This window comes from Poecilia reticulata, chromosome 20 (genome assembly GCF_904066995.2).
Source record: "Poecilia reticulata chromosome 20, P_reticulata-male-v2, whole genome shotgun sequence".
Taxonomy (NCBI): domain Eukaryota; kingdom Metazoa; phylum Chordata; class Actinopteri; order Cyprinodontiformes; family Poeciliidae; genus Poecilia; species Poecilia reticulata.
The window spans coordinates 3,572,400-3,585,913 of NC_088849.1; the positions used below are offsets into that span (position 1 = coordinate 3,572,400).

The following is a 13,514-nucleotide window of genomic DNA, read 5'->3' on the forward strand; positions in this document are numbered from 1 at the left end:
GTCCTATTTGACTGATCAGTTTGTGGATGGTTCAGGATAAAAACATCCTCCTCTTCTAGTCTCCATTGGTGTTTCCGAAGTCTGTGTTTTGGGATCCATTTTGTTTTGTTGCATCTTCTCCTTTTTGTAAAGATTCTAATTTAAAAGATATCTCATTATTCTGTGCTGTGACTCGATTTTTCTTTTGAATATTGAGCCCTCTCACCCTAAAAAATAAGGGTTCCCTGATTGCATTTTTCTGAGCAATCACATATCTTTGAAAACATGCGGATTCTGTTTTTTTCAATAACATTTTTTTCTTTTTGTTGATGTTTTTCTTCAGTTAACATAGAAAGAAATAAAGTACTTGTCTTTGTACAAGAAAGTTTGATATATGTCAGATAAAGGAGACTTTTGGATTTCTTCTATTTGAAACTGTGGTTCTTCACTGGACCATCATGTCAATCCCTTGTTCATTATTGCCTCTATCATCAGATTCATTGCTAAATTGGGCTCCATTGTTTCATGTCTTTAACTGGATGTAATTATGAATGTTGTCAAGTCTGGATTATGCAATACAATGTGCACATGGCTTAGCAGAAAAATGTAAATACATTCAGGGTTTCCCTCAGTGTCTAGGCGTAAGTCTGGCGTACAGTGTATTGTGGAAAAGCCAGGGTTTTCCACACAGACTTCTGGTGGAAAACCCTGATATTAAATATACTACACAAAATTAACAAAAATAATCAAGCATGATCACTTAGATTTATGTGTTTTATTGTTGTTGGCTAAGGAAAGAATGTTTCACCCTAGAATCTGAATCAAAAACATCCCAACAGAAGAATTCATTAAAACACATTCAGATTTAGAGTTGTAGATACAAAATGGACGTAAGAGTAAATGTTTGCAGAAAGTAAAGCTAAAATCCTGTCAAACACTAAATGCTATGACATGCCGTTTTTGTCTGATTCAGCCTGAAGAGTGCGTGTATGACTGTATCCGTGCATGCATAAGCATGTCTGTCTCTCAGAAATGTTCTCCAGGCTTCATGTCAGAATGATTTCTGAGTAACAGACAACACATACATGTATGGACTAAATGTATGTACTATATGGAGGTACAGAAGGAAGGTTGTTCAGACTCAGCATAATACATAGTATGTATCTGTCCTTCTAGCAATACTCTTAAATTGTCTCAATTACTATTCTGCTAAATTGTTCCTAATTTCCATACAAAGCAAATAAACCCACAAAATTTAGAGATTCTTTATAGAATGATTAGCAGGGTTAATAAAGAAACCTGAAAGAAGTTTGATTTGACATTTACTTTATCTTTGGGACTGAGAAAATTAAAGTATAGAAAAATTAAGAAACTATGAACCCCAAACAGTGTGAGTTGAGCATATACTGTAGCTAGACAAATGCCTGAATAAGGCATTTGAATTGGATGTGAGAGCTGTGTTCATACAAGTTAGGTGCAAATTTGTGGAATGTATGATTCACACATTTCTGAAGTTCGTATCCAGTTTTCCCTACTGTACCATTTCTTGACCCACACTCAAGGTTCCCCAAGGGGAAGACAAAGTTTTGTGTGTACGATTTACATTTTGCCAAGAGCCACAGCAATAGAAAGAAAGGGCTGGATGGGAGAGCAGGAAAACAGTGGGGGAAAGAAAGAGGAGGGGGCTAACTCACTCCACCATAGTAGGCGGAATCTAGGAACTGACTGAGGCCAATTGAAATCCACAACTAGGTCACATGATGACTGCAATAAGCAATGAGGACCAGAGAGGGAGAAAGAGAGAGAGAAGCAGCAGACTGGTTCAGTTCGTATCAGTGTGTGATTGAGTTCAGAGCAGAGAGCCACACTGACACAGGAAACGGAGCACACCTGAGTGACCAAACGCAAAAGAACAACAACGGAGGACAACAAAGGATTTAGGCAGAAAAGTGGTGAAGATTTCTTTTTGTCATCCAAGACTTGGAAAGAGACAGACTTGGGAACATAGGAAGAGGTCCAAATTGAACAGAAAGGAGAGAGAGCATGTCTTCTCTCTCCGACCAGCAGCCGGGCTCTCCCTTCTCAGAGTACAGTGAGCTGTGCAAGGTACCACCCACAATGCCGGTTCAGGGCTGGGATTGGCAGCAACCTTCAGGCATTGAAATGGGCACCCCACAGGGCATGGTGATGGGTAGTGGACCTATGTCAGCCGGACTCACAGATGAAGATAAACTGTGCTTCTTTGAACAGCCAGGCATGGGCAGCATGGAGAGAGCACTGAAGGTGCCTGGCAGAGGTGAGGGCATCTCAAGCAGCACCTCTATGGGTAACACATCACTGGGCAGCGCAGGGGAAAGCCCAGACAGCCCTGTCTCCTCTTCCCCATCTCCTTCCCCAGCATCCCCAGGTCGACTACATTCTGCTATAGGCAGCACCAGGATCTCCCTGTCACCAGTTCCTGGATCTCCAACCAGACATATGGAGCTGTCATCATCCACAAGTGCAGCACCTCCAGACTCCGCTGAAATCTCTTTAACAGGGGCTACAGTATGCAAAAACCCTCTGTCTGAAACATTTTCTGAATCCAGCCCAAAGTTTGCCATGCCTCAGGTAGCCCCTACTTATCCCATCAGTGGAGAACTGAATGATAACCACCTGGACAAGGGTGAAAAGAATGCGACAGGAGTACTGTCTGACCTTGGAGACGAAAGATTAATTGAGGGCTTGTCAGACAATAACAGTGAAGAAGAGGAGGTTGAGGAAGATGAGGAGTTGGAACCCTGTTTTATGGGGCGAGCTCAGCAACAGAGGAAGGCAATGAGGCGAGCAATGTCTGAGTGTTCTCACTTGTCGGTACCCTCAAGTCTAGAGCTGCCTGATAAGTATGCAGTTGCAGAGGGACCAGAATCTACCCAACTGCCATCATCCATGGGTGGCCCCCGCCGCTCACCGCACTCCATGAAGCGCTCACTGACTGTTGCAGAAGATCAACCACCAACACCACCACCTACCCTTTCGGCAGCTGGTGCCACACATCTTGATCTGCGTCAAGCTGCACCCGAGCCCCAGCTCTGCCTGTCGCCATTACCCCCTCTAAAGGACCAAAGTGTTGGCTCTCCTCTCTCGCCATTAGAGGTCACAATGGAGGGCCTTAAGGAAGAGAGAGAACTGGGAGAAATTGTGCTTCCAGTGCCCCTCTGCCCCAAAGGGTTGAGTTGTGAAGACATCTACCCTACACTAATTGTTGACTCATTAACTGAAGAGAATACTGCTTCTAAACCTGATGACCCCAAAAATGTAGAGTTTTATGGGATTGAAGTTGAACAGGAACTGAGCACAAATACAGAACAAGGTTTTGATGCTGGCAACGTAGGGACTGTGATGGGTTGCATTGATGACCTTGCAACTAGTGGCTGCACTGGCCTGGATTTCAACTACAACTCAAACCCCTTCATAGATGGTAGGTGGAGCCTTTGCTAGTGTTTTAACTCTTCAGTTTCAGGGGATTTTCTTGCATATTTATGAAATGACTTGTTATATAGATGAATTGGGACCGTTTCTATCTAAGGATTTAAAAGCCTAAAAGAGCCTCCAACGTGCACACGGAATATTGATTTGTAGTGTTGGTAATGTTATAAATGCATTTTTTTTTATTGTCTCAGAGAAATTTCAGATCAGATCTGGGTGTCTGAACTCAGGATGACCTGCAATTTGGAATGTGTTTCCATTCAAAGATGAAAAATGTCAAATGACTACTTAGGTAGAAAATAGCATAAAGGCCAGTTAGGAGTCGAAATCAGCCACCTGCTGGAAAGCCTGATAATTTGATGATATTCAGTTGTACTTTGCTCATAAGCCTCAGGTTTGCACAAACTGAGCACACATAATCACTTGTCAGATTGTGAATAGTAACCACTAGGGTGAGGGGGTTACGGTTTTCTGTCTGTTTTCTTCCTTTGAAGAGCATAGGAGGTTGCAGTGATCGGTCGTATAGCTGCTATACAACCAATCCCCTCCAGGTAACACTGGTACTCGGGGTCAGCCTGGCTCATTGTGATAGATGGAGTGAATGCGAGTCCTCATCGAAACCAATTTTCCAAACTGCTACATTGCTCTAGATCTTTCCTCTATTTTTCTTGTTTTCCTGTTGCTCCTCAATTTTCCAGTGAAGATGGGCAGATCAGGAAAGCTGAATGCAGTTATGTCACTGAAAAATGGCTCACAACATTTACTCCATCAAATTGTCTCGTTCCCACACTATTTTCACTCATATCATGCCGGCTCTCTTTGTCTCACTTCCTCCTCCTTTTCTGTTGGCATGCTGAGGTTGTTTTCAGACCAGGCACAAGGCTGAGTCTGGCAGAGACAGCCAGCCTGACCACTAGAGGATTAAAGGGGCATCATTCTTTATTTTCTACTACAGTGAAGTTTAAACAGAAGCATGGCAGAGTCATCTAGCCCGAGGTTGTGTTGTGCTGCACTGATCTGCTTGCATTCATAGGAAGGTCATTGGTAGATATCTGTAGCTGCTGATGTGTGCCAGTCTTACAAGCTCAAGCATTTTCAGTCTGGTTTTTTAAGCCGTTATCCAACAAAAGCAAAAGCAAAACATGGATCTGTAGTGGTGGCTTTGTCTTTGCCGTGTGTCTCCAGAATGGATGATGGTAAGAAAAACAAAGAGGAAAATGGAGGGGTGGGGTTTCCAGACAATGTTAAAAGGCATTAGCAGTACACGTGAGTGCAGAGCAGATGTGCCGATGACGAGATGAAGTGTAGCATAAGGCATGAATGAATTTGGTGGATAGTTTTAACAGATGTAATGAATTAGAGAAATAAAGTTTTAAGATGAAGAAATTTGAAAGACTTTCACAGGAATAAAAATACCTGACCTGGCAAAAAAAGGCCACTAGAGGGCAAAGGTGGTTTTGTCTGTAGTAGAGTTGTAGTATAAGAATGTCTGAAGGTCAGTCAAACCGTGGCTCTAGGTCATCAGACTTACAGGTTGTCTTGAAGATAGGCTGCGCTGTTGTGTTAGAACACAACCTCGTTCTAACACAGCGAGGTTGTGTTAGAACACAACCTCGTTCTAACACAGCGAGGTCGTGTTAGTTAGAACTAATGGGGATGTGAAGTCAATAATAAACTTCCTGATAACTTGGTCCCTTGAGGCAGACCGCACCAAGAGACGTTTGTCGCATTATGCACAATCTGTTTAAGAAGAGGCCCTGCAATCCGGATAATGGTATTTTACTCTTCACGCTGTTTTATCTTCTGCCATGTAATTTGTTTGACAGTTGTTGTCTTGACAATAACTGTCAGTCAAACTACGGCATTTCAAAGCGTAGCAGGTGCAGTGACATTTTTGAAAATTGTGTTTCTTTTGGTGGATTTTCATCCACTAGTAACACATCAGACTGTGAAGATCACCTACCACATCTTATTGCAACAAAAGGAAAACCTGCCTAAGAAATGAGCTTAACTTCTTGTCTGGCTGCCAGCCTGCATCAGCCTCCATGAAAGCTATTAAAATGGTCTCCTCTTATACCATAACTGAGTTGAACTTAGGGTTTTCTCGACAGAACATTGCCAATTGCCATTATGGTGTTGGTCTAAAAATGTTTGGAAGGACCAGTCTTGGCCATCTTATGTAGACACACCAGCAATACCCCTGACACCATGGAATGAAAAACCACAGGGTGTTACTTTAGTGACAACTTGTATCTACCCAACTTAAATGTCCAGAACATGCAAAGAAAGTCTTTACATGTTCATAGTTTACGACAACAATGAGAGAACATCTTAAAGGTTTTCTTGATGCAAAACGTTTTACAAAAACTCCACTCACACTTTGTTGTTTCCCTATCTTGTTTTCTTGTTGTTCTTTCTGGTCATGTCCCACACTTTATGTTTAGCGCCACTCACAGGTCTGGGGGAGTTAGTACAGCATTCTGAGCTGTTCACTTCATACTACACAGCATATCACTTGTTGTTGTAGTTAAACATAATCATTTTAAAACTTCTCCAAGTTTGACTGATTAGAAGAAAACTCACCAAAGATGAGGTAAAAAGTATTTCATGTTTCATACACCCTGAAATTTGATATTAACAGGCTATAATCTCTATTTTCTTGTACTTGCATTAATTTTTACACTGATACTTTTTTATTCTAATCAGCTAAATATAGTACAATATTTTAAAGCATCACATAGGCCTGTCGCGATAAACGATAAATCAGTTAATCGCACGATAAATTAAACCTATCGACCTAATTTTAATTATCGGCTTTATCGTCTCTTCCTGCCTTTTTTCTTTCTTTTGATTACACTGAATGAAAAAAGGCTCAGCTCCGGTGCTCTCCACTGACCTTCCCTTTCTCATTTTTTTAATCTAATGTCCAGTGCACATTACACGAGTTGTCGGCCCATTTTCAAAACCTGAGAGATCACACCTTAGCCGACAGAAATCCCAGATATAACGATTCGATGGGGTTCATCGTGCCGTGTGGTGTCCAGCCACAGCGTAAAGTCCTGACTAAATGAAAATTATAACCTATTTATGTCACGTTGACAAAGAACAGCTGAAAACTTACCGGGTTTATCAACTGCGGTAGCAATTTGGCTCCAACTCCTCTCCTTGTCATTTCTATATTCTTTGCACGAAATGTTGAATAAATATTAATGTTGTTTCCACATATAATCTCCAATGTCCGCTGGACTTCGTGTTGCGCCGTGTCAGCTGTTTGGGATTCCCCTCCGTAATTTCCCCTCAGAAAGCGCGGAGGAGAATCCGCGCTTTCTGATTGGCTACTTGTCACATTCAGCATTAAGCTCCCAGTCGGGGAAACCCCCTGATTTAGATATGAGCGGCCACGACGATCTACCGTAACACACCACACACTTCAAGATGATCGGTAACGAAATCACCGACAATCTTAGATCGGCCAAGATCTAAGATTGTCGCAAAGGGAAAATAGGGGCAAAAAATGGTGTAGTATTAACTACTGCATTAGGTAGTCGGATGTGCCCATCTTCTCTATTTAAATCTAGTGATTACTGAAGGGCAATACAGTATACAGATTTCATATCTGCACTCTTTTGGTTGAATGCAGTATTTATTTCCACTTTGGCTTTATGTTGTTTAGTTTTTATTCAAGTACATTTTGTTAATGGAGACTGAGAATACATTTTATTTTTGTTTTTGGTTGTTTTGTTTATTTAGTTTATAAGTTCCAGTGTTATGTGTTCTTTTGAAAATAAAGTGTATCTACCTATGGCAGGAAATCGCATGCATTATTACGTCATTTCCATTAAATCAGTGTCAAAAGGTCTTGAAACAATATTATCATTTATTGCAATAATTTTTTAGACAATTAATCGTCCAGCAAAATTTGTTATCATGACAGGCCTAATCACATATGATTTTTGCATGTTAAGATGAATAATTTTAAAGATTAAAATTTGAAAACTCAAAAGTTTAATGTTCATATTTTAAAATAGAATTAACTACTGCATTCAGGTGCACTAAATTCACTTGTTACTTGTGACTTGACCTAGATGATGTTGAAATGCTTTTGAAAGGGCTTTGTGTTTACCGCAGAGTCATTAAGAGTATCCGTCCATCCATCTGTTCATTCATTCATTCATTCATTCATTCATTCATTCATTCATTCATTCATTCGTTCATTCATTCATTTTCTTACACCCTTGTCCCTTAGTGGGGTCGGGATTTTCTTACACCCTTGTGTAAGAAAAGGGTGTCGGGAGGGTGTGGGGTCGGAAGGGTTGCTGGTGTCTATCTCCAGCTAATGTTCCGGGTGAGAGGCGGGGTCACCCTGGATAGGTCGCCAGTCTGTTACAGGGCCATCACTCTAAAACTGGTCATCTTTTGCTTAAAGAAGCAGAAAAAAAATAAATGCTATTCTTTTTGCAAACACAAGTCTTACAATGCCAATCATTTTATTGTGAAAATAATGCAATTTATTTTTCAGAAAAAAAAACAAAAAATCTATGTCTCTTTTCCATCACCTTTCAACAGCTGCTTAATATGTCTACCAAATGTAGCTGTATCACCTCTTAGATTGATTTTATCCCATCACTTTAAGACCCTACACTTTCATTTAAAGTGTTTTTTTTTTCACTAAACAGTGACGGGTTTCGTTAGGGCAGTGTCTTGTACAAGCCAATTACATAATCCTCTTGGGGCCGCTAAAAAGTGCTTCGGAAACTAGTCTGCAATTGTTTACCAAACAATAAGCTGTGCATCATAATGGGACGATGGAATAGAGCAGCATAAATATCCAAATTCCCAGCATGGATTTTTATTAGAAACGGCCTTAAGCGGAGCTAGAATAGAAGAGCAGAGTCTGCATATTTTAACGTGAAACAACAAGAACAAAAACCACTGAGTGGAAGCAGAGCTCTCTGGGAGAGTTTAAGCTGTTACAGCCCTAAATGAGCTTTAAGTGTTCTCATTATGCTAATGAAACCTTGAAATGAATTGGCCTGCTGCACCCAGATGCTCATTGTTCTCTGCTGCCAAATGTGGAGGATTATCAGCCATGTCCTGTAAAACACTACACTGTTAGCCCTTACAGAACCTTGAGAACAATGATTGTATTATCCTGTTTCTATGAAATCATCTTCTGAAGACCTCCTTTCTCCATGCTGGGTGCTTCTAGCCCCAGACTATCAACAGTTAGCTAAACCAAGTTAGCTAAACTTGGTTTAGCTAGTTAGCTAACCCTTGTTAGCTGCCTAACTAAAGTTAGCTGATAAACTTGGTTTAGCATTGTTGCTAACTGTTGGCTAATCCAAGTTTACTGTTGGTTTAGCTAACCAGCAGTTAGCTAAACCAACCAATAGATTACTTAAAATGTTACTGGATGTAAGGTTATATGATATGAAGAAATAAAATGCAGAAATCCAGTTTGTGGGAATGAGATGCTTGCAGGAGGAAAAGTGTTAGAGGGAAAGTAGCCTGGGGGGAAGCTCCCGCTGGTAGTTTTAATGAAGCCATTTTCTGCAGGCTTTTCACAGCTGTGACACGTATCGGGTTACTGCCCTAATTAAAAGATCAGGTTGATCTGCTAGCTCCCTTCATGTTTACAGCACAGAAAGTGAAGTCTTTGTTTAAGCTGCTGCATCTTACAGCGAGGTACCTGTTTGTGATCTCTGCAAAGGGTCAGATGTCACAGTTTGAGGATTTGGCCGCTTTATGTTCAAGACAGTGGTCAAAAACACCAGTTCTGTTAGAAAGGGTACAAACAAAAGGAAGAACCATTCATTACCAGGCTGGGATTATATCAAATATTCAATTCTACCTGAAGACACAAATTTATTCACAAATGTCCTGATTCTCTTTTTTCTTCTTTAGTTTCCCTTTTCATCTCTTGTATGTTCTCCTCTCCACTCCCATCTTTTTATATGTGATAATCAATATTTGCTTCTCTGGCTCTCAGCCACCACGATCGAAGACCAGTCCTGTCTTTATCTCTTTGTCTTGGCCCTCCTCTGATTGTTTACATTCTCATTCTGATTTCTTTTTTCCTGTATGGTGAGCATACCGCTAAAGAAAATGGAAAAACACTCCTGTATTGGCTGCGATGCAAACGCATGCCAATAGTGTGTCAAGTAGCACTGTGCCTGATCATTTCAGCTTCCTAAACAGTTTTCTTTCGAATATTTTGTTTGTGAGTTTTGAAGGCAATTTTATTGGACTTACTTCAGTGGAGAAATTACTTGTTGGTTTTTTTCAGTAATTTCAGATTGTCTTTACATGAAACTGTGACAAGTGATTGTTGCACAAACGTTTTTGTATGTTTTTTTTTTTTTGTTTAAGTTACTGGACATGAATTTGGAGCTGAAAATAATCATTTTGTCCGCATTCAGGTCAATACAATTTCTTCTCCTGTTTTGAGCAGCACTTTTACACTGATGCTTCCGCACTCTCAATTCCCCCAACAAATATTGTCCGCAGAATAAGTTAATTATTAATCTATTAAAACTTAGCGATAGTGAAGGGAAGTAGCTTAAAGTCTTATCTTTAGGTACCTAATCGGTACCTAATCAGGTTATGTTTTATGCTATGGTGCAAAATGTTTTATGCTATGGTGCAAAATGAACTTTTCTGCCAAAACCTTATATCAAGAACCATTCGTTTGCTTATAACGGTGTTTAGAAGGTGCTTCAACAAAGTGCTACACAGCTGAGTTGAACTACAGATAGTCTGCTGTTCAATTAGCTCAGACACTGAAAAAAAAGACTCACTATTTCAGCTAGTTCTCACTGGTAAAATTATGCAGAATGAACATGTACAGACATTGGTGGCTGATTTATTTAAAAACCACACTGAACAACAGATGATTTCTTACCTGACAACTTTATACTCACAAACAACAAGATCAGTGATCTTGTGGCTGAATTAGTTATATCTCCTATATCTGTCATCATTATAGCATTAGCTTTGTTTTGGGTTTTCTGTTGCTTGAAGCAAAGATTTAAATTGGTTCCTTATCACAGAACAAAAAGTAACTTATTTAATTGCTTTTTACACTTTAAAGATTTTTAGGATTATCTGCCTCTACGATTTAATAACCTTTTTTCCCTTTCCTTTGTCTGCAGTTAAATCTGACAAGACAGAGAAGAAGGACAAACAGGAGGATGGTGTGCAGAAGGTGGAGGCTTTTGATGTGCTGAACAAAGCTGAGCACGGGAGCGTGAAGGTTGAATTCACCACTAATGAAAGTTTGGTCAAAGTGGCAAATGAGGTAGAAAAGGGAAAGGAGAAAGCAAACAATAAGGAGGCAGAAAATGTCAAAGAGGAAAAACAAGCAGACAAAACAAAGGAGATGGAGAAGCAGGCAGAAAGAGTGGATGATCAAAAGGAAACAGAGAAGCTAAAAGACAAGGAGATGGAGAAACTGCAAACCGTCCAACTCAAGGAAGAGAAGGAGGAGCAAAAGCCCAAGATGGAAGAATCACCTGTCAAAGTGGAAAAGACCGAAAAGGTGGAGATGATCGACAAGATGGAGGACAAGTACGATAATGTAGAGAAGATCACCAACAACGAGAAACTGAAAAAGGAAGAGAAAGTAGAGAACAAACACAGTGAGAAAGCCGAAAATGTGGACGAAAACGAGAAGTCCAAAGAGGAGGAGAAGAAAGTGGAAGGCAAGCCCAGCGAGAAAGTGGAAGATGCAGAAAAGCTGGACAAGGTCCAGGATACCAAGGTGGAAGAAAAAGCAGGAAACAAAACAAATGAGATGGCAGAAAAATCAGAGATAAAGGATGACAAAGGCCAGCACAAAGTGGAAACGACTTCAGAGCAGCAGCTTTACCCCGCTGACAATAAGACAGAGACGAAGGCCGATGTGGAGCTGAAAACCGAGGCAGCCGCAGAGAAAGAAAAGACCGACACTGGGGAAGCCAGGACGGTGCAGAAAAAGGACAATGCAGCCAAGCCTCTGGAGAAGCCTACTGAAAAAGAAGCACCGAAGACAGAAAAGGAGAAGGCGGATAAAAAGACAATAGAGAAGAAAGACGGTAAGAAGGAAAAGGCTGTCAAAGCAGATGGAGACAAGGCAAAGAAACCTGTGAAGGCTGCGACCAACGGAAGCAGCGCAACAGCAAGCAAGGACCTGTCAGCTGGAGACAGGAAGACCAAGGTAGGACTTATTCCATGCAGAGGCGATCTACAACCTCTGCATGGAGGCTATAGATTGCCCCACATAAACCATCAAAACGAGTCGTAGTCATGTTTTCAGAAGACTGCAATGTCGATACAGATTAACATATAATCCATCACTCCAGTTCTAAACAGAGGAAGTCTGACTTGTACCAAAACCTAAACGAAGTTATGATTCATCACAAACAAAAAATTAGACATTCTTGAAACATTTGGAGGTTATTATCTATGAGCTGAGCTTTACCACAAAATCCTGATGCACCAATCAAATATTTTGTGACAAAATTCCACCTGCTGATACTGGTTATAGACAATTAAGAACTACATTAGGAGTGCACATATAAATCGGACCCGATTTCCTTAATTTTGGGTAACGATGATTGGCTGACACATTTGAAACCAATCTTATCTACCGCCACAGATGTCTGAATCACCTACTGTCCCCTTTCTCTTTGCCTTGAGGGAGGACTGATTGACCCACCCACCAGGTCATGTCTGCACATGTGCAGCTAACAATAATCATCCCACTCTTGCCAACTTAGTGGGACTTTGTCGCCATATTTAGTGACTTTTCAGACAAAAAAAAAAGTGGCGTTGACCAAAATCTGAATTGGCAGGTGAGACTATTTAAAGAACATGATCAGTGATCAGGCAGAAAAATCTTATCAGTGCACCCCTACAAAATGTTGTTCCAGTAAGCACAATAAATTTAAGATTTAACTGCCTTTAAATGAAATGCTGAATCTAAAACAATATCTCTGTCAAAAACAGCCCACAGCTGGAGAATATGCCGTGTCTTTCATCACTAAAGATCTGTAAATACAGTAAAATCCTCCAGGTTTAAAGTGCAGAGCTACTTGGGAATAAAACACAACATAAACATTAGACTTGCACTATATCAGGAAAACATGTAACTGTAACACATTCCTTTTTTTTCACCACAACGTCTCCATTAACTGATTAGCTTTAGCCTCACAACCATTACAAATTATGCACCAAGCGTGGGAATTGGGCACAGTGAAATCCTATCCAGCAAGGCAGATATATTACCGGCATCCAGAATTTGCATGCCTGGAATGTAATACCTTATGAAAATATTTTTCACAAAATGAATACTTGCAAAGGACTGTTTGGATGCACACAATTCTGAAGTGTTGTTAAATAATTTAAGTCATGAAATTCTGGTTGTTAACCTAATTTTTCACAGGTGGTTACAAATCAACATCTTTAGAATTTTATATGAGTGAATTGCAACTTAGCACATTTAGCACACTCAGCTATGCTAGCTGCAAACATCTACCATTACCTTAAATGTGAGATTCCAATAAGACTGCCAACGTTTTCTAATCCAGCATCTTCTGGAAGAGATTAAACTGGGCTTTTCTAGAGGAAAAGTCCAGTTTTCCTCTAGAAAACTTGGCTAATTTAGCTTGGCTAACTTAGCCAAGCTAAATCCAGCCTTCCTGAAATTTGCTAACTTCTCCCTGCTTGATTCCATTAAGTAACAGCTTGAATGAACATTTAACACATGTTTTGCATTTTACCTGATCATCTCACTGATCCTGAATATAGCTGAGTGCTAACAACATGTAGCATGTAGGTAACGAGGGTCAGCGATTGGAAAAAAGGCTGGATATTTAACTTGTAACTCATCAGTCATTAAGCATTTACAGTATGCATTGATTATGCTTCAGATTCAGTTTTGTTTATCTTTATTTTAAGCTTTTATCCTTATAATAAAAAAATTCACAGCATATTATTTTTACGTTTTTTTCTTGAATTGCTGTTTGCACTTCTTAGCCCCTCTGCCACTACCTATGATTTGATGTTTTATTTTTTTCTGTTTGCTTCTT

The 13,514-nt window shown here is 40.2% G+C and overlaps 1 protein-coding gene across 13 annotated transcripts in view; it reads left to right on the plus strand.

The window, feature by feature from the left end:
• Positions 1–13,514, plus strand: part of LOC103482353 (uncharacterized) — a 100,630-nt gene that overhangs the window by 68,380 nt on the left and 18,736 nt on the right. For 12 of the 13 annotated variants that reach the window (XM_017301851.2, XM_081601303.1, XM_081601304.1 and 9 more), the window contains one exon: positions 10,599–11,641. In XM_017301851.2, coding sequence (XP_017157340.1) covers positions 10,599–11,641 — 1,043 coding nt within the window. Of the gene's footprint in view, positions 1–1,786; positions 3,440–10,598; positions 11,642–13,514 lie in introns of those variants that run through there. The other variant, XM_017301854.2, reaches the window with a different exon arrangement.